The sequence below is a fragment of the Cryphonectria parasitica genome, assembly GCF_011745365.1.
Source record: "Cryphonectria parasitica EP155 unplaced genomic scaffold M406scaffold_1, whole genome shotgun sequence".
NCBI lineage: Eukaryota > Fungi > Ascomycota > Sordariomycetes > Diaporthales > Cryphonectriaceae > Cryphonectria > Cryphonectria parasitica.
In genome coordinates this window covers 2807544-2832756 of record NW_024468909.1, presented here as the reverse complement: position 1 = coordinate 2832756, position 25213 = coordinate 2807544, and the positions used below count along the sequence as shown (strand labels likewise).

At 55.1% G+C, this 25213-nt stretch overlaps 8 protein-coding genes across 8 annotated transcripts; all 8 read left to right on the top strand.

Moving 5' to 3' along the window:
• Positions 1-230: 230 nt before the first annotated feature.
• M406DRAFT_320254 (uncharacterized protein) lies at positions 231-974 on the top strand. The gene is made up of 4 exons (XM_040919364.1): positions 231-271; positions 347-398; positions 556-658; positions 743-974. The coding sequence occupies exons 1-4, from the start codon at positions 265-267 to the stop codon at positions 776-778; spliced, it is 198 nt and encodes a 65-aa protein (XP_040781171.1). The 5' UTR covers positions 231-264; the 3' UTR covers positions 779-974.
• Positions 975-4300: 3326 nt separating this feature from the next.
• M406DRAFT_344061 (protein VTS1) lies at positions 4301-6743 on the top strand (the record flags this gene model as incomplete). The annotated part of the gene is made up of 3 exons (XM_040921940.1): positions 4301-4784; positions 4873-6201; positions 6266-6743. 3 exons carry the CDS (start codon positions 4301-4303, stop codon positions 6292-6294), a joined length of 1842 nt encoding a protein of 613 aa, XP_040781170.1. The 3' UTR covers positions 6295-6743.
• A 1158-nt stretch (positions 6744-7901) lies between these two features.
• M406DRAFT_216105 (TPR-like protein) lies at positions 7902-10870 on the top strand (the record flags this gene model as incomplete). Its single annotated transcript, XM_040915478.1, has 3 exons — positions 7902-9263; positions 9318-9726; positions 9840-10870. Coding segments are annotated over 3 exons (2802 nt in total), but the record flags the coding sequence as incomplete, so codon positions are not given.
• A 976-nt stretch (positions 10871-11846) lies between these two features.
• Positions 11847-12947, top strand: M406DRAFT_247151 (GroES-like protein; the record flags this gene model as incomplete). Its single annotated transcript, XM_040916451.1, has 1 exon — positions 11847-12947. The coding sequence occupies one exon, from the start codon at positions 11847-11849 to the stop codon at positions 12945-12947; it is 1101 nt and encodes a 366-aa protein (XP_040781168.1).
• Positions 12948-13514: 567 nt separating this feature from the next.
• Positions 13515-14434, top strand: M406DRAFT_233428 (uncharacterized protein; the record flags this gene model as incomplete). Its single annotated transcript, XM_040915940.1, has 3 exons — positions 13515-13635; positions 13764-14056; positions 14147-14434. Coding segments are annotated over 3 exons (702 nt in total), but the record flags the coding sequence as incomplete, so codon positions are not given.
• Positions 14435-17459: 3025 nt separating this feature from the next.
• M406DRAFT_32912 (family 1 glycoside hydrolase) lies at positions 17460-19129 on the top strand (the record flags this gene model as incomplete). The annotated part of the gene is made up of 3 exons (XM_040920396.1): positions 17460-17503; positions 17664-18946; positions 19026-19129. 3 exons carry the CDS (start codon positions 17460-17462, stop codon positions 19127-19129), a joined length of 1431 nt encoding a protein of 476 aa, XP_040781166.1.
• Positions 19130-20248: 1119 nt separating this feature from the next.
• On the top strand, positions 20249-22307 carry M406DRAFT_59276 (uncharacterized protein; the record flags this gene model as incomplete). The annotated part of the gene is made up of 5 exons (XM_040924630.1): positions 20249-20278; positions 20372-20791; positions 20890-21176; positions 21255-21898; positions 21991-22307. 5 exons carry the CDS (start codon positions 20249-20251, stop codon positions 22305-22307), a joined length of 1698 nt encoding a protein of 565 aa, XP_040781165.1.
• Positions 22308-23158: 851 nt separating this feature from the next.
• On the top strand, positions 23159-25189 carry M406DRAFT_248624 (Cryptochrome/photolyase FAD-binding domain-containing protein; the record flags this gene model as incomplete). Its single annotated transcript, XM_040916546.1, has 3 exons — positions 23159-23685; positions 23752-24258; positions 24340-25189. Coding segments are annotated over 3 exons (1884 nt in total), but the record flags the coding sequence as incomplete, so codon positions are not given.
• Between the last annotated feature and the right edge of the window lie 24 nt (positions 25190-25213).

The window sequence follows — 25213 nt, the reverse complement described above, 5'->3', positions numbered from 1 at the left end:
ACCGTCGTTATCGGTGCGAGCAAGTCTCGAGTAAGTCCCCCTCTTGATTCGGAACTGCGATTGTACAAGGGTGGGGCAACGGGTGGGAAGGCGGCTTTGAGCCTCAGGGAATTACATAAGCATTCTCTTGCGCCCCACTAAAAGCAGCCTGCCCAGGCGAACCCACCAAAATCTCGAAAACTCGCCTAACCTGGCGAAATTGCTCTAACAACCTCTTTTTCGACCACATCAACCAACTTCGATAACTCGACCAATACCGTCAAAATGGCCAGTACGTACATATTCTCCTCGATAAAGCGACACTTTGCATGAATTCGGAACGACTAACAATTGTCCTAAACAACAGAGTCGAAGAACAGCTCCCAGCACAACCAGAGCAAGAAGGCTCACAGGAACGGGTACGTCGGACAATCGATCGGTCAACGAGAATTTTCTTCGACGACAATCGATGCGCAGCATGCTCCAACCCCCTCGATCGGATGCGATATCCAACTCAAGGACATGAGATAATACACATGGGACAATTTTGGCTGATGATTCATTTGCGCAATACAGCATCAAGAAGCCCAAGACCTCCAGATACCCTTCCCTCAAGGGCACTGACCCCAAGTTCCGACGGAACCATCGTTATGCTCTTCACGGCACGATGAAGGCTCTGGTGAGCATTCAAAGCCCCATACTTGCGGCTGGCCACTGGCAATCGGCGCGTAACGACACAGAGAGAGACTGACAACCATTACAGAAGGAGCTGAAGGAGGGCAAGCGTGAGACGGTGTAAGGGACGAGGGGGTCGATAACCGAAACGAATGAGACTTCGATGGCGAGAACCTTTGGCGATGCACACATACTTTTCCACATCAAGGACGGTTGGGGGACATCATACTGGGGCGTCTCTTGTGCTAGTTTTTTCCCCTCGGATATCGTTACGGCTAAGGTGCCACAGCCGTGAACCAATTTGACGGCATCAAAACGACCAACCAAGATTCTGCGCATTCTGTGCCCAACCTCCCCCCCCCCCTTTTTTTTTTTTTTGGTGATGCCTGGCCGATTGACATGCCTCAACTATCAAGTGTTCCCACCCGATGCTGCGTGGGAGGACCTGCGAGCAGTGGTGAACAGCACGCATGCTTACCCCTCCCTATATGTGGCCCGTTGTTTGGCCTGTGTCTGTCCCCTATTCTTCCCTGCGGGAACATGAGACAGTCAATCGTGTGACAACCAATGGCATTAGTGTGTACAGCGTTGAACTTAATCCCATGTTCAAATGTCTGAAGGATTATTCTTCGTGCCAAGATCATCTAGCCTGTCTATTACCAAACGCCTCTGCCTTCAACTCCTGACGGCCTAGGCGCATGAAAGAATAGGCTACATTTGTCTTCTTGCTGTTTCCTTTTTCGGAGTGGTTGCCTTCCAAATCCATTCCTTCTGTATCACACCTGAAGGGTACTGGTCACCAGCCTCGATTATGCGGATCCTGCAATGAGCAATGTACATCCGTCTGCTCGTGCTGCATGTTGATTCTGTAGTATATCGTTTCGACGAGATCCAGTGCGGACTTCGAAATGCGGAAAGGCTGAACTGTAAAAGGCTGTTGAAATGGTCGTGTAAAGTCATCTTGATTGGGGGCGGTAAAAGCCGCCTAGCCCTTGATCCCCCACATCGTAGGTCAGATAGCACACCTAAGCAGTATTAAAATATCATTATTTATGCTGAAAGAGTACATTTTTGCTTTCACTATACAAAAGCCGTGTGTGAATTTCCTCCTTCTTTTACCCCCTTCCCCCCGGGAAAAAAAAAGAAAAAAAAAGAAAAGAAAACGAAGAAAAAGAGGAGGCAGTATTCTTTCCCCCGTGTCCTCCATTTGTGGATGCTAAAGTATCAATTGTGGTTGACACTGATGGTCTGTATTTAAGCTTCAAGTTGCACTGCACATCACAAACTTCAGGGTGGAAGTTGGTTGATGATGGATGATCTGCCAGGATGCCAGAGCCAAGACTCAAATCCAAAAGAGGAGCGCACACTGACTGGATCGCGCTTAGGGGAAGAGGGGGGCCTGCTCTTCTATGTTTAGCACGGCTGGACAACCCGCCCACACACTGTTGCAACGTCAGATCGGTTCAGTTGTGCAAAAGTTTCCCCTTCCCCTTGGAGGAGGGGGGCCCCGACAATGACCTGGCGGCCGCATCATCTGGCAGAGACGTGAATGAGCCCACCCGCACCCACACTCGCCGACCGACCGACCGACCAACCACTCAGAGGCGACAGGCGAGTTTGCCGCCCCGCCCTCTATCCCAGGTTTGGAAACGCAAACTGGGGAGTGTGCGAGATGTCAGGACTGTGCAGTCAAGGCTTGTGGATGGGGACTAGAGGGCCACCTTCTAAGGGTCCTTGGAAAGGTGGTCCTGGCTTCCAGAACGATTGATGGAAGGCCATGGGTCCGTTTCTATAAAGATGTTGAGGGGTGAATGACCTTGAAATGGCATGGAGTTTTTACACGGTTTTATAACAATTTTCTTCCTCTCTTGAACTTATCTTCAAAAAATAAGTAAAGGGGTCTTTCAGATGGAACCATTAGGAGATTGTCCCAAGCCTAAGGGCTATCTAGAGGAAAAGAGCCCCCACTGTAGAGAGAGTTCTGGCTGATACTAATGCACTGTAGCAAATTATTGGCCCCTTCCAAGTTGATGACTAGGGGAGGCTAGTAGGACTGTCACCTGTAGACAGTGCTAGCAGGGACTGGTAGGGACCTAGTTCAGCTTGTAGCCGCCACTGCATTGTCTGCTCTGACACCCCATACACACAATCACCAACTTTATTTTGTATTTTTAACCTGTTCCTTTTCACTCAGCCTTTCCATTCTTGTCCACATGGACCACAATCTTCCCACATTAACAGACCTGTACTCTTAGCCTGGTATAGTCCTGCTCTTGGCTGTCTTGGATACAATCTTTGTCTTTCCATTCTAATCATCGCTGTACGTCACCTCTCATCTCAGCTCACCTCCCATATTTGTCCTTGACCAGCTTGGCAAGCTGTTGGGCAGTACTCGGCTCAACTTCATCACCAATTAATTCAACCTTCTTTTGTAAGTTAGAGAGGACACAAACGCCCAGACCTACATTGTCGTATCTACTCCACCAACAACAGCCTTGCATGCATACTCCCCACACCATCATCGTTTGAAACGGTGTCATCTCCCTGCTTTCTTCCTCGTTCACAACGGCATTGTCTTTGTGGCACCAGCTCGGAGATCGACCTTGTCACGTCAGTCCCCTACCCCTACAGGCGCACCAGCTCAAAGAGTCGTCCCGTCTTTCAACTTCCCTTACCTTTTGTCGAAACTTCTTTTTCCGGACCCTATCGATTGATTTCTCCCTCTCCCTCTATCTGTCTCTCCCACAGTCCCAACACCTCTTTTGGCCTGAACTCAATGGTAGTCAGTCCCCCGAACCACCTCGCTCTCTCGGCCTGGCCTTTTGTCGTCGTCTTCGGGCCACTTTTGGGCTCCACTGGACCTTCGCTCCTCCTCGAGGCTAGAAGCCTCAAGCTCGCCTCGCCCGCCCCCACACGCACATAACGAATCTGGCTAGTCGACTTGCTGACACAGGGTTCTTTTCCGCAGTTCTGAATATTAGACCCCTCCGGTCTCCCCTATTCGAGCCTTTCTGTCCTCTCTTTTGGACTCAGCGCCCCGTTCGCCTTTCGACTTCACACCTTTTTCGACACATCTCCTTTGAGGTCAGCAGGTCACTGCAGGAGAAGTTCGCCATCTCATTGATACCGTTCCTCGAGATCAAGAGCTTTTTCTAGCCAGACAATTTTTTCGTCCCCCACCAAACCCCTCGCTGCAGACGACAGTCAACCCACACGTCAACTCAATCGTAATATCTAGTCGAAGACCCATCCCGAACGAACCGTCCTCCTATCCGGCTCTGATAGCTGGGGAAAATACAAAAAAAAAAAAAAATCTTCGCTTTCACAGGCCATAGATCGCCCCTCGAGCTCGTTAGCAGCCAGTACTTGACATCCGAACTGTTCCTCGGGGGCACTTCCTTCAGTCGCTGTTTCAGGTCTATGCGACAAGGCCCTGGCCTCTTGTACTCGGCTTTCTTTTTACTTTTTACTTCTTTTTTTTCTTCTTCTTCTAATACTCTAACGCCTTTCCGTCTTTTCACCTACCCCGTTCCAGTCTAGCACGGGGCACTGTCTCGGCTACAGACACACACCATCGATCGCCTCGACGTCGAAGCCCGCCTTGTTCGATTGCCTTTTTTTGCTCTCCATGTCCTCGACTCCCAATATGATGAGCAACCGCAACAGCACCCCCGAGGCGGGGAACATCTCCTCGCTGCGCCCTCCCTCATCAAGAGCCATCGGGTCCGGACACCAGCTCCGCGCCTCCGCCGACATGGCCACCCTCACGGGTACGCCTCAGTCCAAACTCAACCGTCCCAGCTCAGACTTCTACGGCCAACAGGGTCATAGCGCTGGCGAGCTCGACCCGCAGGACAAGATTGCCCAGCAGTGGATCGCAGACATTGATCAATATGAGGATACTCTGGAGGAGATGGCCGCTGCGACCCTCGATCAGGATTTCAAGGACGAGCTCAGCGCGATAGAACAATGGTTCCGAGTCCTGAGCGAAGCCGAGCGCACTGCTGCCCTCTATGCGCTGTTGCAACAGGCAACACAGGTGCAGATCCGCTTCTTCATTCAGGTGCTCCAGCAGATGGCCAAGAACCACCCCATGTCGAGTGTGCTCTCCCCGGCTGGTTTCGACAAAGGTAAGAGGAACATAATGGAAACCCCACCCCCAGTCCCTTCTCTACAGCGGGGGGGACCAGTGCTGACCTGATGGAACACCCTCTCCAGACCCCATGTCGAGCCGTCTGAGTGACGCCATGGGCAAGCTCAGCGTTGAGTCAGCCCGAAATTCCCTCGCCCGCGCCCCCTCGGCCGCCAAACGGCAGTCTGGTCTGGACTCGTCCGTCATCAATGCCATGTTTCCCGATGCTGCCGCTGCTATTGCGACCGAGAAGGTCAAGTTCACACAGCAGACGGGCGCTGCTCCTCCTTCGAACCGAAACAGCACCGTCGACCGGAACTCCCTTGTGGCCCCAACTATTTCAGGTCCGGATGGCGTCGAGGGTAATGGACAGGGTGCCTCCTCGCCCTGGGGTGCTGCCGACCAGCGGCCCAAGTCGTCCACTGGCCAGACCCCCATGGGTCAGTTCGTCCAGCCGCCTCCTTCGGCTGGCCTTCGCTCCCCGCACCCGCAGATCTCTGGAAACCAGCAGATCAAGAGCACGACCATCACGACCGGAGACAAGTCCGACCTCCCCCTCCTGTCGCCCTACGGCCCCAGCGGCGGCAATTGGGCCTCGATGGTCAACACCCCCATGGCAGCCAACTTCAATCAGGGCCAGCAAGGTGGAAACCAGGCCGATATGGTGGCCAATGCCACTGCGATGAAGCTGGCAGCGCTGTCCACGGTCAACAACCGTTTCGCGCTCGATGATCCCCGCAGGTACCGACGCACTCGATCCAACGACGCACCAGGTTCGCCTCTGCCTCCCAACACGCAGGGTATGGGCATGGGCGGCATGGGAATGGGCGGCATGGGTGGCATGGGCGGCATGGGCATGGGTGGTCAGCCACTCAACATTGTTATGAGCAACGAGCGTGGACAGGTCCTCACACCCGAGCAGATGATCGCACTGCAGCACCAGCAACTTAGTGGTGGCGGCTCTCGACCCAACTCACCTGGCTTCGCGCTGCAGGGTGGTATGTCGGCCGGGTTCCAGCCCATGGGTGCCTTCACCTCCCCGCAGGCCAACGGCTTCCTGAACCCATATAGTGGAACGTCACCTCTGCTGAATAACGGCATGGTCGGCCTGGGAGGACTGGGCATGGGAGGTCATCACGAGGGCTACCTGTCAGACCACTCTGATATCAATCGTGGTCGCTCTCCACGTGGTCGCCGGGGTACTAGCAAGCCCCCAGAGGATCCGACTGACCCTACCCTGCTGCAGGACATTCCGTCTTGGCTGCGCAGCCTTCGTCTGCACAAGTACACAGACCATCTGAAGGATCTGAAGTGGAATGAGCTGGTCGAGCTTGATGACGAGGCCCTGGAGAAGAGGGGCGTCAACGCCCTAGGAGCCAGGCGCAAGATGCTGAAGGTTTTTGAACAGGTTAAGGGTAAGTTGCTTCCCCAAAGAACCCATCTCAGGTGCTTGGACCGCAGGCTAACAGTCAGTTTCAGATGCCAAGGCCACAGGCAAGCTTGCATAGATTTGCACTTGTAATCGGTTGCCCACAAGCATCACGATCGATGAGAAAAATGGGCTCCAGAATCACGACCACGAAAGTGGGTCAACCTCCCACATTGTTGTAAAGATTAAGGGTGCTCTGATATCATAAACGAGATCCTACAGTTAGCGTGGGAATAGCAGTCGCATTTCTTGGTTGACATGGGTTTTGGGCACAGTTGGACAGTTCTGAACACACAGCCTGGTATATATTTTATATATATATCAAGGACACCTTTCCCACATTGGATGTCTCCACTGGGGTATTTGACCAAAATGGAAATATGTCTTGAGGCTGGTATGAACGCTCTTATGCTGAGAGATGATAGAGCGGCAAGTTTGTCAGGCATGCTCAGGTATATCGTGGCTGTATAACATGACACATCAGACAGCGTGTCTCCTCAACAGCAAATACATGGTTTTGAGTGAAGTATATTTCTGCGGTATGAAAACGTGCTGACACGTTGAACGCTACCAAACCCCCATGTAATTTTGTCCTCAAGTTTATACACGGGTTTGCTCTTCTAGAAAATGGAAAATCCTCTTACATTGCTGTTGCGCTGTAGAGGAGGGGCTACTTTTGCTACAATGTACATACTTCTTGTGAGTATAAATAAGTACTTGGTAGTCAGTAACCCGGGCCTTGTTTCATTGAAGCTCTGGTTAAGGAACAAAGGAGAGGACAGAGTAAAGTAGGTACTCACTTAGCTATCTGAGCGACTTGCTTCCTACAGTAGATGAACTTCATATGGCAGAGAGTTTGTGAGGGTTAGGGTAAAATGGACCCGCCACTCTTAGTGGGGCTAAACTTTCCACTTGCTTTGGCTGTGAGGAAAGCACCTTCGACTCGAACTTGTTTGAATATCCCATACACCATATTCTGGTCCCTTTCAACACATGCTACTCTCAGAGTGCATGTACTGATGATGCGACAAGACGAAGGAGCTCTTGTGGCCAAACTTGGAGAAATCTGCAGGTTCCAGTCACCTGCTTGCTCCTGCCACGAGCCTGCATAAACAGGCCCAAGTCGCAAACAATATCTTCGACGTTGACCACAGACATCGACCCAACAAGTCCAGTCCCTGAAGATGGAGGCCGAGTTTAGAGAGCTTCTGGCACCTCCACCAGGGCCACCGTCTACAATTAGTAATGTGCTGTCTGTCCTGCCTATGCAGCATGTTCCTCAGATGAAAGATGAGTATGTCTTCTTCCTCCACTCGTCTATGTGCTGCTCTCCAATCGCAAAGTGCAAGCTGTACTGAAATTTGATGCAGCTTTGTTTATGATGACGATGACGACTTTGAGGCCCCAGACCGTGCTGGGGATAATGCTGAGCTCTCTGATGCCGATTCAGACGACTTCAGGCTTCAAGCTGATATTGCCAAGCTTGATGCTGATGTTGCCGCTTTCAAGGCTTCTATGGGTGGTGGGGCTTTCGACTCGGATGATGAAGATGATGAGTTGGATCTCATCGACCCTGCTATCCACCCAGCCTCCTCACGAGGCACTGGCCAGCGCAAGCGAGGAAGAGGGAGCCGCAGAGAGGGCAAACACACCCGCAAACGCCGTCGCCTGGGCGGTGCTGCTGGCGGCCCGCGCAACATCGTGGAGCCAAGCGCTGAGATCAAACTGCTGCTCTCGCAGGCCTCGGACTCGCTGCTGCGGCGGGAGCTGGACAACGCGCTCGCCGTGGTGGAGGAAGTGATCCGGCAGAATGCCGAGACACATGATGCGTGGATGATGCTCAGCAGCATCTACCAGGAGCGCGGGCAGATGCGCGAGGCCATCATGGCCATGTGCTTCGCCGCTCACCTGCGGCCGCGCGACTTTTACGGGTGGATGACGGTCGCGCAGTTCGCGCTGGACGACACCACGCCCGATGGCCGCCAGCGGAACCTCGACACAGCCCAGATGTGCTTCTCTGCCGCCATCAGGGCCAACCCAAAGAGCATGAAGGCCCGCATCGGCAAGGCGAACTGCGCCCTCGAGGCTGGGAGGTCGAGCACCGCCGCCGCCGAGTACGTCAAAGTGCTGCAGAGGCGGCCCTACGATATGGCGGTGCTGCGGAACATGGCCGAGGCCGCCTTCGACACCAGGAGCGCAAGGAAGTACGTCGAGAAGGCGCGGGGCTTTTACGAGCTGGCCATCAGGCACGTGCGCGAGGGCGGCCAGCGGCTGAGGGGCACCTTCGAGTGGTCCGACGTTATCATCTACGTCGAGATGTGTGCATTCCTCGAGAGATACTCGGATGCCGCCCTCGCACTGCGCTCGCTCTCGCGGTTGCTAATCGGGCGGCAGCACGAGACCTTTTGGGACAGGTACGTGGACGACGATCGGGAGTGGGACCAGGAGGACGACCGGATGAGGGAGGTGCCTGAATACAAGCCAGACACGTTTCCCTATGAGATGTACGGACCCGCTCTGCCCCTGGACCTCCGCGCGAAGCTGGCCATCTTCCGCCTCAAGCTCGGCCAGGAAGAGGAGGCCACCAGGCACCTGCAGTGGCTGACTGCTACGCCGGGATTCGAGAATGCGCCGGTGCACGAGTATTTCGAGGACAGCCCCTTCGTCATCAAGGAACTCGCGAACCAGCTCTTTGAGAACCGGCGCATCACCACCGCCCTGGAGTTTTACGAATTTTACGAACGGCTCACCGGGGAGGTCGACTCTGAGATGCTCGTACAGAAGGGCAGGTGTTACCTGGACATGGAGGACCAGGCCACGGCAGAAGACCTGTTCCTCCGGGCGATTGAGGTGGATGAAGACAACATCGAGGCCCGGCTGGAGCTCGCACAGATGTACGAGACGCACCAGGAGAAGGAGGAGGCCTTCCTCCTGGTGAACGAGGCCATAGCGCTTGAGGATGAACAGCGCCGAGAGGACGAGGAAAATGAGGAAGACGACGACAACGGCGGGGAAGATGAGGATGAGGACGAGGAAGGAGACGGTCTGGTGGCAGCCAAGGTCAGGCGCCGTCGGCGTATCCGCGACAAGGTGATGCGGGAGAAGAAGAAGGGCCAGCGGCCGAAGCGTGTGCGGCGACAGCATATGCGCCGCATGGCCAGCAAGGCCAAGCGCGAGATATACGAGCACAACGTCACGGAGAGCTTCCAGAGCAAGTACCACAAGGTGCAGGAGCTGCGGGAGCGCATGGCGAGCGGCGACATCGAGGCCGAGGACGAGTGGATGGCGGCCGCACAGGACCTGGTGGACGACTTCCGATCCTTCAAGGAGTTTTATCCGTGGGACAAGTATCTCAACTTTATGGGCTACGGCTCCTTCTTCAAAGAGAACGAGAAGAGGGCCGCTGAGAGGCATGCTGCTGAGGACGGTCGCAGCGAGCGGGCTGGAACAGCTGCTGCGCCGGGTGGTGGCAATAGAGAACTTGCTGCTATGGCTGAGCGGCTACAGCAAAGTACGTCCCTGGGCTCCTTCTTCTACTCTCTTATTCCTCTCTCAAAGCCTTGAAAGACATTTTAAATGATTGTGTGTGCGCAATATGGCTAATGGTCTTTGCCCTGAATATAGATCTTGCTCCTGGAGAAGACGACAGCGGCCCCGAGCCCGTCCTCCGGCGCCACGAACACCGCGGCATCCCCTTCGACCAGTGGCTCGACCTCTTTCTCGGGTACGCCATCAGCCTGGCCCGCAGGCAACAGGCACAAGAGGCCTACATCGTGTGCCAGTCAGCGCGCGACTCGATCGTGTACAAGTCCAGCGACAACACCTTCCTCATCCACGTGGCGTGGGCAGCATGCGCTGTGCACGCGGCAGACGAGGAGACGTGCGTGGCGGTGGCGCGCTTCTTCATGCGATCATGCCACGCCGCGACGGACAGCTACCGGGTCTTCAGCGCGCTCTGCCGGGTGTGTCAGTCTCCGGTGAGCTGGTACGCCTCAGGCCCGGCGCAAAAGTACATCCTCCGGCAGATCAAGGCTATGGACCGAACACTACTGCCGGCGGACCTCGCGCAGAAGGCAATGGGCGCATGGGACACGGCAGTGCCGCGCGAAGAGGCCCTGGGCCCCCGGCACGAGGCGCTCGACGTCACGCTGCTGATGCTCTACGGCCACATCCTCCTCACGTCGACGAGCTACACCTACGCGCTCAACTACTTCCTGCGCGCTGCGGCCCTCGACCCGACCAACCCCATGGTCAACCTCTCGGTGGGCACCGCCTACGTGCACTACGCCATGAAGCGCCAGGCCGAGAACAGGCAGTTTATTATCGCCCAGGGCATGCACTACATGTTTGAGTACTACCGTATCCGCTCCCGCTCCGTCGACGTGGTCGAGAGGCTCGAGGCACACTACAACATCGCACGGTGCTACCACCTGCTGGGCATCTACCACCTCGCAGCGCAGTTCTACGCCCGCGCGCTCGGTGAGGCCAAGGCGCACGCGAGGCGCATGGAGGAAAACGAGGAGAAGGGCGATAGTGGTGGCCTGTTGCTGCGAGAATTTGTCTACGAGAGCGCGGTGAACCTGAGGACGTTTGCACTGACGAATGGGGACTATGATGGGGCGAGGGCGCTGACGGAGACGTGGCTGGTCTTGTGAGGAGGAGGAGGAGGAGGAGGAGGAGGAGGTGGTGGTGGTGGAGGAGGAGGAGGTGGAGCAGGAAGGGGAGAGTTGGGAAACCCCCCGACCGCATCGACCAGCCACGACTTTTCGAGAACAACAAAAGCCTAATGAGAAAAGAAGTTCCTAAAGCCCCGTGTGCGGCAGCTCGTATAATCAGAAATCCCGTCGGCAAGGAAACAAGAGACTGGCCGTGCCGCATGGCCAGAATCCTAACCATCACAGCCCCCGTCCGTGAATCCGATGGAGACGGGGCCTGACCATTTTAAACATGGTTCCAAGTGTGTAATGAATGACATTAATAATACTAAACTACATTTGAGGACTACGTTGGCTCTTTTACTGGGGCCGGAGCTTATGCCTACATAGTAGCTATTTGTGCCTCATCATCGCTCAACGTGTGTGTGTGTGTGTGTGTGTGTGTGTGTGTGTGTCGGAGGGGAGGTTTGCATAAATCTTGTCAAAACACGCGGAAGATAAAGTCCGCTCAGCTTGTGAAAAGCCGTCGTCGTATTCAAATGTCTACCAAACTAAAAGGGAGAGGAGAAGGAATAAGTCCAAAAAAAAAAAGGTCGTATCATTAGTTCCTGTGATACTGGATTTCGGATTCTGGAATTAATCGGATTATGTCTGGCCAGAAACCGGCCGGATTAGGTTATGGCCTAGCGGAGTTCCGGCTTACATTCGTCCGAGATCATGCAAACCATGACCATGTGCGAGTATGAAAGAAATACGTGGAGATGTGGTCGAGTATAACTATTCCTGGTATACCACCCATCTTTCTCTCTCTCTTTCTTCATGACTTTTAGTTAAGGCTGGATAGATACAAGTCTACAACCTACCTTTGTTCGACTTCGCTCTCCACTACTTACTGTTACTATTATTATCATTATTATTATCACCATCGCTTCTTTAGGAAAAGAAAACGACAGACAAAGAGACAACGACCATCATCATGTCTTCAGCAGGCCAGAACCAAGCAGCATGGCTCACGGAGCCCCATGCCCACCCGTACGTGATCAAGGAATCGCCCATGCCCGTCCCAGAGGGGGACGAGGTGGTCTTACGCGTGCACGCCACAGGCATCAACATTGTAGACCACGCCGTGCAGGCGCGCGGGATCCTCCTGCAGCCCGACGACTACCCGACCATCTCCGGGGTGGACGTCGCAGGCGTGGTCACGGCGGTCGGCCCCCAGAACACGCGCTTCGCCCCTGGCGACCGTGTCCTGGCGGCCGTGTCGGCCTCGACGCTCAAGGGCCTCAAGTACGGGGCGTTCCAGCTGTACACGACGGCCGTGGAGCCGTTTGTGGCCAAGATCCCGGACCACGTGGGCTTTGCGGAGGCGGCGGTGCTGCCGCTGCCGTTCATGACGGCGCTGTACTCGCTGTTTATGAAGGAGGCGCTGGGGCTCGACTATCCGCGGGCGGGGACGGCGCCCAACAGCCAGGGCAAGACGCTGGTGGTCTGGGGCGGCAGCTCGGTCGTGGGCATGTGTGCCATCCAGATGGCCAAGGCGGCCGGGTACAGAGTGGCGGCCACGGCGAGCGCGCACAACTTTGAGGTGCTGCGGGCGATTGGGGCGGACCACGTGTTTGACTACCACGACGACGACAAGGAAGAGAGCGGAGGCGGCGTGCTGGACAAGATCGTGGCGGCGCTGGAGGGGCAAGGCGAGTCCGTGGGCGTCTTTGCGGCCATGTTGGGCTTCGACTTTGCCACGCTGCCGGCGTCGCTGACGCGGCTGGCGGGGCTGGCGGACAGGCTGGGGGGTCGGAGGAAGCACCTCGCGACTGTGTTCCCGCCTGGCGTCCTGCCGCCGCTGCAGCTTCCCGAGGGCGTCGAGATGAGCTTCAACACGTGTATGGACGTCAGCAGGGACCCGTGTGGGAAGGCTGTGTGGGAGGACTGGCTGCCGGGGGCGCTGGCTGATGGGAGTATGAAGTGCAAGCCGGATGCTGAGGTGGTTGGCAAGGGCCTGGAGAGTGTGCAGAAGGCTGTTGATCTGGTGGCCAAGGGCGTCAGTGCAAAGAAGCTGGTTGTGGACCTGTCTTGAGAAGGAGGAGGAGGGGGGAGAGAGAGAGAGGAAATTGGTAGAAGTTTCGAAGCATGTCATGGAAGAATCCAAGTGGGGGCGGGCTGCACCATGTCATTTACTTGGTGGGGGGGGGGGGGGTTTATGCACTATAGATGCACTATAGTAGCTGAGTAGGTGCCACTGGTGCTTGACTTAGTGGGGTTGGCGGGGGGTTGTCCTGGAGTTCCCCCTGCCGCCCGCCCCCACCAACCAATGAATGCCTCTCACATGTTGAGAAACGTCCAACAAACAACTATCAAACAAAAACTTATCGTCATCTCCTCACTTTCTCAAATCGCCACCCCCCAGTCTCTAGCAACTGCTCACCTCACTTCTATCTCCTCCTCAACCCAATCTGGATTCTAGACTCATATTCTTCCTCTCTCCCTCCCCATCCAGTCAAGGCGGCATCCATCGTCATCATCACAATCAGCTTCGAGCGAGAAGGTGCTCCAGTGCTCTCAAAGCCACAAGGTTCATCAGCTCACTTGAGACTGACTTTTTGTCTTCCTCATTTCTCTCTCTTTCTTTCTGTACCTGATCACTATGAGCTTTGAACGCCCCCTTCGAGGCTCTTGTGCTTGCCACAGGAACCAGTACTTCATCAGGGCTCCTCAGGATGCTGATGAGATTGCCCAGGTTCTCTTTGGAACAGACAGCTTCCACCGTATGTAATATTCACCACCATGTGCATCCTAGCAGAACAGGGCCTATCTCCTCCTCCTCCTCCTCCTCCTCCTCCCCCTCCCCTTGGGATTGACAGACTGACTGACAACCCACACAATGAATCTATAGGAGCTTCATTGGCCACCCCCCTCTCTGCCCACATCCGCATCCCCCTGACCTGGTACCACTCTGCCACCTATGCACTGTACCCTGATGAGACAGCTGCCCAGATAAGACGGGTCTATGAGAACCCCCTGGAGGGTCACTCTAGACGGCAGTTCTGTGGCTTCTGTGGCACTCCACTAACCTACTGGTCCGAGGAGCCGCGGGCAGAGGCAGATTATATCCAGGTCACCATGGGCAGCCTGTGCCGCGAGGACCTAGGCGACCTAGAGGATCTGGGGCTAATCCCAGCCTCTCCCGTCGACCGCGGAGACGATTCTCCATCTCCTTCCCGTGGCGACGGAACGGCGGAGGCTGCTGCTGCTGCCGGTGCACTCTCGACGGATCAGTCTGCCCTGCAGCCTGTTACTACTGCTACTACTATTACTACTGGGGGCCGTGAGACGACCAGCATTCCATGGTTCGACAGCATTGTGGAAGGCAGCAGCTTGGGTGGGCGCCTGCGGACCACCAAGGGCACGCGTCGCAGCGGCGATGGCACGACCAGGATCGAGTTCGAGATTATCGAGTACAACGAAGGAGGAGGAGGAGGAGGAGGAGGAGGAGGAGAAGCTGAAGACAGCAGTACACCTTCAGCCGCGGGGAATGGGAAGAGGAAGCTTGGCGACCGGGATGATGTTGACGATGCCACTATGGAGGGCGTCAGCCAGTGATGGGATAACACCCCACGAGAGGTCTGGTCGCATGCCGAGTCGTTCCAGGGACGGGAGTGATCTTTCCTCCCCACTGCGACGTTTTTTTTTTGCCCCTGGCATGCTGGATTTCTCTTACTGGAGGAATCTTTTTTGATTCAACTTACATCCATGACAAATAACACCACAAATATACGAGCCATGGGTAGAGAGAGGGAGAAAGACAGCTGGGAGCCTGCCTTCTCAGGACATGCATACACTGGCATTGGCGGCTAGGAGGTCCGTCTGGTCTATTGCGACCATCTATGTTCAGAGCGGCAGACTGGTCTGCAGGTGGGCGGCAGCATGGGAGGAACCGCCCGGGGGGGGGGGGGGCGACGTATGGATGGCACCTTCTCACAGGTCTCGGACACGGCAACACGCACCTTCGGCTCGTCTGGGCGGTTTTGCTTTGAGAAGGGGCCGACGGCGCGGTCCGGCCCCAGCACAGAGACGATCAATTGATAGTGGTAAGGTGCGTGGTGCGGCGTTTCGAAACTGCTTTTTTCTTCTTTTCTCCCCCAGGACGTATGATTTTTTCTTCTTTCTTTTCTTGTTTTGTTGCACCCCTGCCTCATTAAGATTAAATGACTTTTCACATGACTTGACGACGAGGCGTTCTTAAGGAAAGGAGGGCTGGACAAAAGTTTAAGGTTTAAAGGGTGGGGGGGGGGGGTTACATCTCGGTAGGACAGAAGAACGAGGCAAAAGGGAAGTTGAAGAAAGAAGACAAAAAAAAAAAAGGTTCTACAAAGTATGATGCTGGCAGCAGATCGTATGCAGTTCAGCCCTTCTCTGCGATAAGTTTTCTTCTTCTCAACTCCTTCTTCTTTCCTTTACTGTTCCATTCAGAAAATAGATGATTTCTGCGTATCTTTTCATCAGGCCTCACCGCGCCGACTTCCGCTAGATTCAGCCTCGCGAGGTCAATCCTGGACAATCGAAGAGGTACCGAAGGACGGGATTAGTCCTCCCCAAAGGCCAAGGACCATATACTACAGTAGGACAGGATGAACCGAGGTTGAGCCGCCGGTAGCAAGAGACGGCGGCTCGACGGCCTGGGGGGGGGGGGGGGGACAAGGTGCGTGGGGGACAGGTGACTGGGTGGCTGGGTGTGCCAATTGGGGTTTCTTATTATGATTATTATATATCTCTAGCACGAACCTTCAGCTCCTTTCGGATGACGAGGCCGAACCGAGGGCCCGGGGTGGAGAAGACGCCGGCGACGGGGGCCGGCGCAGCAAGGACCCCTTGCTTTTGCCGGGTTGCTTGCGGGTAACCAGCTTTGCATTGTGCTATAGTACAGCCTGTGGTACAGACATAGAATCCGCAGACGTTTCCTCTCTCTCTATGTTTTCATAACATGTACACAATCACTTGATAGGAAAGAAATTGAGGATTCTCGCAGGGATCGTGTGCCATAAATGAAAAAGGGGCAGGCCGCTTCTTGCGTCGTCCCTCCTGTCTTCTCTTTGAGCTTTGTTGCCGAGGTTTAGGCGCGCCTTCGCCGTCAGCGGGTGGACGGGCCGGGACGCAAAGGCCCACGAACAGAGAGGGCGTAGCAAAAAAGAGGACGGGGGAGGGGAAGGGGGGTTATATGTGAAACAAGGTGAGCTGATCATAATGCAAAAGGTCAGAACTTGTATATTCTCATCTTTTATTATTATCATTATTTTCTTATCGAATTTGTTTCTGGAAAGAAGAGAAGTTCACCCCGTTTGCCAAGAGGAGACAACAAAGAGGATAAAAGGTTCAAGGTTTACTGGTTGGGCTGTACAAAGGGGGGGGCGGGCGGAGGGCGGGAATTATGCATCATAAAAGGTCCTCCAATGGGGATAAACCTGTGTTCAAAACAATAGTAATGATAATCGGAATAAAAAGACAGAGAGAGGGAGAGAGAGAAGGCAGATGGGGGGTTTTGGTAACAAGTCACATACTTTACATGTACTGCTGGGCTGGGGATACCTTACCCCGCGTTTGTGTCTGGCGTCGGAGGTGGAGAGGGAGGGGGGAGGAGGGGTCAATCTTACTTACACTGATCCTCCATTGGGGAGGAGGAAGAGTTTGAGAAAGATGACAATCACGAAGAGATCAGGTGATGAATACTGATGCTAGTCGTATTACTCTCAGTCAGATTGACAATAAGAGGAAAGAAAGAAAATATCCAAAGAGTCTCATGTCCCGTTTCCCTACCCCCCCTCCCCTCCTATTTCGGTCAAGGTCAAGAAACAAAGACAAGAGAAAAAAAAAAGGGCCATAGTATTACACGCTATGCCCAGGTAGCTCTTCTCGGCCGCCACGGTCCGAACATGGAACGGATACGGCAGGATTTGGGAGGGGGTGGAACAGGAGATGGTCGGCGGGAATAGCTCTACTCCTGGACAATTTAAGTACAACGGGCCCTCCCCGCTGATCTTCCTTTTCTATTGTTTATTTCTTTTTTCAGTACCTGGGAACTGTTTTGTGACTTCCTGAACAACTCTTTTTCTTTTTCCATACTTGGGAATCCCGTCTCTATTCTGTGTGTGTTTGTGTGTGTGTGTGTATTTGTATAGGTATGTATGTTTCCTGCACGTGTTTTTGAGTCATGTTGTCCCTTGTCAGCCTTGTCTTTTAGTTGCACCTTGGGGGAACCTTTTGACCAAAGCCTATTATTTCTCTGCCATATGATTTCCTCCTGCCCTGCTTCTTGATTGATATGGGATTTGCTCTATTCTTGGGAAGTAGAGACATATATATATATATATACCTATGTATATATATATATATGTATATTCATCTACAAAGAATATAAAATACCCTCCGAACCGCTTTCTAGTCGTCCTCCTCCTTCAACACACACATTACTTGGGCATTCAACCCTAACCCTAGACAGACCAACATACATCCATCAGCCATATATTTATATTTATATATTTGGGACGACGACATCATCTGAACGGTTCTGAAGACTCAACTTGTTATACCCACCATGTCTCTACCATCAGACTTCAAGTGGGGCTTTGCCACGGCGTCGTGAGTCTCCTTTCTCCTCCTCTCCTCCTCCTCCCCTTCCCTCTCTTCTCTTCTGTTCTTCTTCTCCTTCCCTGCCTTACACTATCTCTTCTCCCATCCACCAACCATATCTTCAATAGTCAAAATCAGAAACCTAACAGAATTTACCCACCTTGCACAGCTACCAGGTCGAAGGCTCTACCGACAAGGACGGCCGCGGCCCCTCCATCTGGGACACCTTCTGTGCGATCCCGGGCAAGATCGCCGACGGGTCCAGCGGGGCGGTGGCCTGCGACAGCTACAACCGCACGGGCGAGGACATTGCGCTGCTCAAGTCGCTCGGGGCGACGGCGTACCGGTTCTCGCTGTCGTGGTCGCGCATCATCCCGCTGGGCGGGCGCGACGACCCGGTCAACCAAAAGGGGCTGGACCACTACAGGCGCTTCACCAACGACCTGCTGGCGGCGGGCATCGAGCCCTTCATCACGCTGTACCACTGGGACCTGCCCGACGAGCTGGACCGGCGGTACGGCGGCCTGCTGAACCGCACCGAGTTCCCGCTCGACTTTGCCCGGTACGCGCGCGTCGTCTTCGAGGGCATCCCGCAGTGCAAGCACTGGATCACCTTCAACGAGCCCTGGTGCAGCTCCATCCTGGGCTACTCGACGGGCTACTTCGCGCCGGGCCGGTGCAGCGACCGAAACAAGTCGGCCGAGGGCGACTCGTCGCGCGAGCCGTGGCTGGTGGGGCACAACCTCCTCGTGGCGCACGGGCGGGCCGTCAAGGTGTACCGCGACGAGTTCAAGGCGCGCGACGGCGGCGAGATCGGCATCACGCTCAACGGCGACGCGACCTACCCCTGGGACCCAGAGGACCCGGCCGACGTCGAGGCCAGCGACCGCAAGATCGAGTTCGCCATCAGCTGGTTCGCCGACCCCATCTACTTTGGCCACTACCCGGCGTCGATGCAGAAGCAGCTCGGCGACAGGCTGCCCACCTGGACCGACGAGGAGGTGGCCCTGGTCAAAGGGAGCAACGACTTTTACGGCATGAACCACTACACGGCCAACTACATCCGCCACAAGAAGACCCCGCCCGCCGCCGATGACTTTCTCGGCAACCTCGAGACGCTCTTCTACAGTAAAGCCGGCGAGTGTATCGGCCCCGAGACCCAGAGCTTCTGGCTGCGGCCTAACCCGCGGGGGTTCCGCGAGCTGCTGGTCTGGCTGTCGAAACGCTATGGCTACCCCAAGATGTATGTCACGGAGAACGGCACCAGCCTCAAGGGCGAGAACGACATGCAGCTGGCCCAGATCGTCGAGGATGACTTCCGTGTCGAGTACTTTGATGGCTATGTCCGTGCCATGGCGCAGGCCTCGCAGGAGGATGGGGTCAATGTGCGTGGGTACTTGGCCTGGTCGCTGATGGACAATTTCGAGTGGGCTGAGGGTTATGAGACAAGATGTGAGCTTTGATTCTTCTTCCCTTTTTTTTTTTTTTTTCTTCTTCGTCTCTCTCTCTTGACTGACCTTGCAATTCCCAGTTGGTGTCACGTTTGTGGATTACGAAAACGATCAGAAGCGATACCCCAAGAAGAGCGCCAAGAGCCTCAAGCCGCTGTTTGACAGCCTCATCCAAAAGAGCTGACTATATGGTTGGTCCTCTTATCTATGGTCTTGGGTTGCCTGGGTTTTTAGGCTTGGAAGGTGAAAGTGAGGATCAAGACGAAGAAGATGAAGAGGGGGAGGGTTGACAAGTGCTTGGGGGGGTCGGGAGGAGGACGACGAAGCGAACATGAACCTCTGGTGAGACTTTGGATGGACGGACAATAGGACCTTTTCTTTTTTCTTTCTCTTTTCTTTTTATACATCATTTTTTCCATCTTCTTCTTCTCCTCTCCTTCTTTCGTGTATATGTGTTTGTGTAAATTGGGCCAAGGTGGGCATGTATTTCGGGATCAAGGTATGATACTGTTCATATTGTGTCGATAGAACTGTCGTTACCCTCAAGCATTTACTTACTTGCCTGTCTCCCAGAAAAGGGTGAAGCCAAGGCAATGTCAATCGTGAAGAATCTACAGTGTAAGTACTTTGAGAAACCCTCGTCTTTCCACCCCATTCAGGAACACTCAAGAGGGGAGGGGTTCAGTGAGGGGATCCTTTGATTGGGGTAAAGCCTGAACAAGAGAGGAAGGAAGGAGGGGCAGTGGGGGAAAAGAATGCGGGGAAGCAACGTCCTGCAGTTATCCAAAACAACTCCCCCTGAAACGGTTTTTGGGGACGGCAATTGGAGAAGGTGTCCGAGATTTGGAGAGAGGGGTCGGGTCGTTGTTTCCTTGCCCTGGGCCCGTCGCTGCAGCTGACCTCACTACCACGGCTAGTTTGGAGCCTTCCTCCGTCAGACCGTCAAAATAACCTCGTTTCTATTTCTTTCGCCGATCTGTTACAACTGCACACATGTTGGCCGAAGATGGGTGTATAATATGAGTATTAACGATTGAATTTTGAATATTTTGTGCTTTGTCTCTGTAACTTTTCATTATTCTATTTTTGACTTGTCACTATTCTGAGTAAAGTGAGGTTCGTCGGTTGCCTTGAAGTCAACACCGACATCGACATCACTCCTCCTCCTCCTCCTCCTTCTTCTCCTCCTCTTCGACCTCACAGGAAATATTATCCATCCTGGAAGACGTCCATATGTCCCCAAACAGCTAATTCGTTTCCTACAACACAATAAGACTCATTGCACGATCCAGGCTATTTCACAATGTCTGGCCCTACATCTCGCCTGAGGAATGTCCTCGGGCACCTCTGGTCCTCCTCCTCCACGTCTCAGTCTTCCTCTTCCTCCTCATCACCACCACCCACCACCTCTACCAAGGCAGGGCAGACATATCCTCACACACACCACATTCACACCCTCTCTCCTACCTTCTTCCTCCCCCGGGCTGCAGCCATCGAACCCCACGCCGAGGCCATCGTCCACATCACCACCAACGGTGCCACCCTCCGCCGCAGCTACGAGGAATTTGCCGACCGCGCCCGTGGCCTGGCGTACTATCTCAAGACCCACGGCCACAAGAGAGTCGGCGTGCTCATGACAAACACCCCGGCCTTCCTCGAGAGCATCTATGGCGTCGCTGCCGGAGGGGCTGTCCTCGTGCCGGTGAACTACCGCCTCAAAGAGGACGACATCAGCTACATCTTTGAGTTTGCAGAGGTGGACATCATCCTGGCCGACTGGGAATTTGAGGGACTACTGGATTCCTTCAGGAAATCGAATCCAGGGGTCAAAATTGTCGTGGATACGGTCAGTTCCTTTGTGAACCGATGCACGGTGTCACTACTGCCCGCCTGATAGGATGGATTAGCTGGCTGACTCTCTTTTCCTCGCTTCCTTCTGTGTAGGATACCGATGCAACAGAAGGCGAACTGTGTGGAGCGTTTGACGAAATCATTCTGGAAGGCCTGACCTACGACCGAAATGCCGGGAGCAAAGGCTGGGCCGACCTCGAAGCACAGGCCGAGGACGAGGACGACATGCTGGCGATTCCCTTCACGTCCGGCACAACCTCCCGGCCCAAAGGCGTGGTATATACCCACCGAGGCGCATATCTGGCTGCTATGGGTAACGTGATCGAGAGCGGGCTGAACACGCGCGAAGGACGCTGCAAGTACCTGTGGACTCTGCCCATGTAAGTGTGAAGAAAGCCCTTGTTCCCTCTTCAACGTATCAGTTCTCACTCTCATGCTCGGTTGATTTGCCCTCACAGGTTCCACGCCATGGGCTGGACGTTTCCCTGGTCCACCGTCGCCGTCAGGGGCACCAACATCTGTCTGCGCAAGATCGACTACCCACTGCTCTGGCGCCTGCTCAAAGAGGAGAAAGTAACACATTTCAACGCGGCACCCACAGTGAACACCCTCCTCTGCGCCGACGCCCACGCCGAGCGGCTGAAACACCCTTGCCAGGTCACCGTGGCCGCGTCCCCGCCGACGGGCCACCTCTTTGAGCAAATGACCAACCTCAACCTGCAACCCGTGCACGTTTATGGTATGACGGAGACATATGGCCCCATAACCAAAGGCTATATTATGCCCGAATGGGACGACCTCGACCCCAAGGAAAAGTACAGCCGCATGGCGCGGCAAGGCCACGGGTTTGTAACCAGCCTGCCTGTGCGCGTGGTCAAGTCAGATCAGCCTGAGGGGGTGCTTGTGGACGTGGCCAAGGATGGCAAGGAGATTGGTGAGATTGTCTTCTTTGGGAACATTTGTGCCAAGGGGTACTTTAAGGATCCTGAGGCGACGAGAAAGCTGTTTGCCGGTGGGGGTCTGCACTCGGGCGATCTGGCCGTCTGCCATCCGGACGGCAGCATCCAGATTTTGGACAGGGCCAAGGATATTATTATCTCTGGTATGCACAATTCTTTATTATGCTACTATATGTTACCTCTGGATTTTTCTGTGGGCTCAAAATGATGGTCCTGCTAACGTACAGGTATACAGGCGGCGAGAATATCTCCTCAGTGGCCCTGGAGAGCGCCCTCGTCAAACACCCAGACATCCTCGAGGCGGGCGTGGTGGCCGTCGCCGATTCCCACTGGGGCGAGCGGCCCAAGGCGTACGTGACCGTCAAGCAGGGCAAGTCCGTGACGGGGAAGGACATTGTGGACTGGGCCAAGCAGCAGAGCCAAATCTCGAGGTTTATGGTCCCGAGGGAGGTCGAGGTCATCGGAGAGCTGCCCAAGACCAGTACTGGCAAGATTCGCAAGAATGTTTTGCGGGAGTGGGCCAAGCATGGACAGCACAGGGAGGAGGCGTGATGATGTTTTTTCAAGTCTGGTCTGGCAGGACAGAGGAGCTGGCTCGGGTAGTGGCAATCTGGATAGATGGATAGAAATCTATTCGGGAAGACCTCTGAAGATGAATGTGGTACCTGTGTCTGTGATGCACGTGATGGTACCTTGGTGTGGTCCTGCGTGGAGCAGATAGACCATATAAGTTTACAGAGTAGGATCCGTTTTCATGTTTAGAGATTGGGCACGGCCCGCGTGGAGACTTCCTGGAACTCGAAAGCTAAAGGGAGTTTTGTTCTGTCAAACGTTGGCACTATGAATATAAGCGTCAGAGATGCATCAAGCTCTCCTCTTCATGCTCCGAGTTTGTTCCTTCTTCCATCGAGTCAAGACCTTGAAGTCATGAGAAAAGACTTGAAAGAGAATTCAAGTTGGTGCCTGAATAAGTGGCAGACTTGGAAAACATGTAATTGGTACCAAAAGGTCTCCAGCAGATCTCGAGGCTAAATTTGACGATTGACGAACAGGGATCTTGTCTATTCTCGAGTCTTGACATCATGACACGGAACAGGGGTCCCAGCAGAGGAATGCCTCACGTCGAATTGTCATGAAACTCTTCTATCTTGTGCAGACCTGACATGATACTGTTTGTTGTGATTAGTATTGTCATTCTACTCAATTGACGTTGTTGACACGGTGCAACCCGAAAATAAATATACAATATATATATATGGATACTCATATTACAGATCTGGATCTCCCTCCTTCATGATGGGCAGCAAACCCGCAAGAGTCATCTACTGTAAGTTTCATTCTTCCCTCCCCTCTCTACAAGCCCTCATTCTTACCTTGTGTACTCGACTCACCGCTTCACAGGGTTCAGGACCGATCTCAGGCTCCACGACTCTCCAGCCCTCAAGGCAGCACTGGACCTGAACCCAGAGTGCCTCTGGCCCATCTTCACCTGGGACCCTCACTATGTCTACCGAGCCAAGGGCGGGACCAACAGGTGGCAGTACCTCCTCGACTGCCAAAACGACCTCTCGGCCTCCCTGACCAAACTCAACCCCAAGTCCAAGCTGTTTGTCCTCCGCGAAGCCCCGCAGACCCTCTTCCCGCGCCTCTTCCGGGCCTGGGGCGTCACCCACCTCGTCTTTGAGCGCGACACAGATGCCTACGCCCGCGACCGTGACCGCACCGTGGCCGAGTGCGCGCGAGTCGCCGGCGTCGAGGTCATCACCCGCAGCGGCCGCACCCTGTGGGACTCGGACGAGCTCGTGCGCGCCCACGGCGGTAAACCCACCATGAGCATCACCCAGCTGCAGGCCGCAGGCCACAAGATCGGCCCCGTGCCGCAGCCGCTCGACGCACCCCAGACCCTGCCCGACCCAGGCGACATGGCCCTGTTGGACGAGCTCGAGAAGGAGAAGGCGGCCGACGACGACGACCACCACCACCACCACCACCGCAGCCCCGACCCGCTCACCATCCATCCCGATCCAGACCGCAACGCCAGGTGGCGCGTGCTCGAGGACAGAGGCTACACGCGCCTGGCCGGGCCCCGAGGCGACTTTGCCGTCGAGACCCTCGAGGAGCTCGGGTTCGAGGCGGCAACGACCCCACACCGCGGCGGCGAGACGGCGGCGCTCAAGAGGCTGGACGAGGTCATGCGGGACGTGCAGTACGCAGCGACCTTCCGCAAGCCGCAGACCAGCCCGGCCCAGTTCGAGCCGCAGCAGAGCACGACGCTGCTCAGCCCGGCGCTGCACTTTGGGGCGCTCTCGCCGCGGCTGTTTTACCACCGCGCCGTCGAGGCGTGCAAGGAGTTTGGGGAGAAGAAGGCGTCGGCCCCGCCCGAGAGCCTGACGGGCCAGCTCCTGTTCCGCGACATGTACTTTGCCTGCCAGGCGGCGCTGGGGCATGCCATGGTGCAGACCATGTATAACCCGCAGGTGCGGTTTGTGCCGTGGCATCTGCCGTCCAAGATGGAGGAGAACAAGAACAAGAGGAACAAGATTGACGGCAATGACGACGACAGTGATGACAACAACAACATGAGTGGTGCTGATGGTGCTGCTGCTGGTCCAGACAAGATCACAGTGCAAGGGGAATACGAGGTCGACTCCAGACAGGCCGACGAGTGGTTCCGCCGCTGGGCCGCCGGCACCACGGGTTTTCCCTGGATCGACGCCCTGATGCGCCAGCTCCGGCACGACGGCTGGATCCACCACCTCGGCCGCCACTCGGTCGCCTGCTTCCTGACCCGCGGCGGCTGCTACGTCCACTGGGAGCGCGGCGCCGACGTCTTTGCCGAGCTGCTGCTGGACCACGAGCCCGCCTGCAACGCCGGCAACTGGCAGTGGCTCAGCTGCACCGCCTTCTTCGCCCAGTACTACCGCTGCTACAGCCCCGTCACCTTTGGCCAAAAGTGGGACAGGGAGGGGAACCTCGTGCGCCGCTGGGTCCCCGAGCTGAGAGACTTGCCGGCCAAGTACATCTATGAGCCCTGGAAGGCCCCGCTGCCCGACCAGAAGAAGGCGGGCGTGCGTGTGGTGGAGTTTCCGGGCGTCGACAAGGAGCTGGAGAAGGGGACGTACCCCAAGCCCATGTTTGACTTTGCCGAGAGGAGGAGGATCTGTATCGCGAGTATCAAGAAGGCGTATGAGGTTGGCCTGCATGGCAACGACAAGGCGGTCCTGGACGGCACTTACAAGAGCCTGTTCGAGGGCGGTGGGGAGGACGAGGAGATGGAGGGGGACGCCCTCGGCGAGAGTGACGACGGGGCCGAGGCTGATCATGCTGTGGATAATCCTGAGGAGGAGGAGGATGATAAGAAGAAAAAGAGCCAGAACGGGAACAAGCGGGTAAAAGGGCCTATGGACAGGCACTTTAAGAAGCTAAAGACGTAGTACTAATTGCCTGGCGTTGATCCT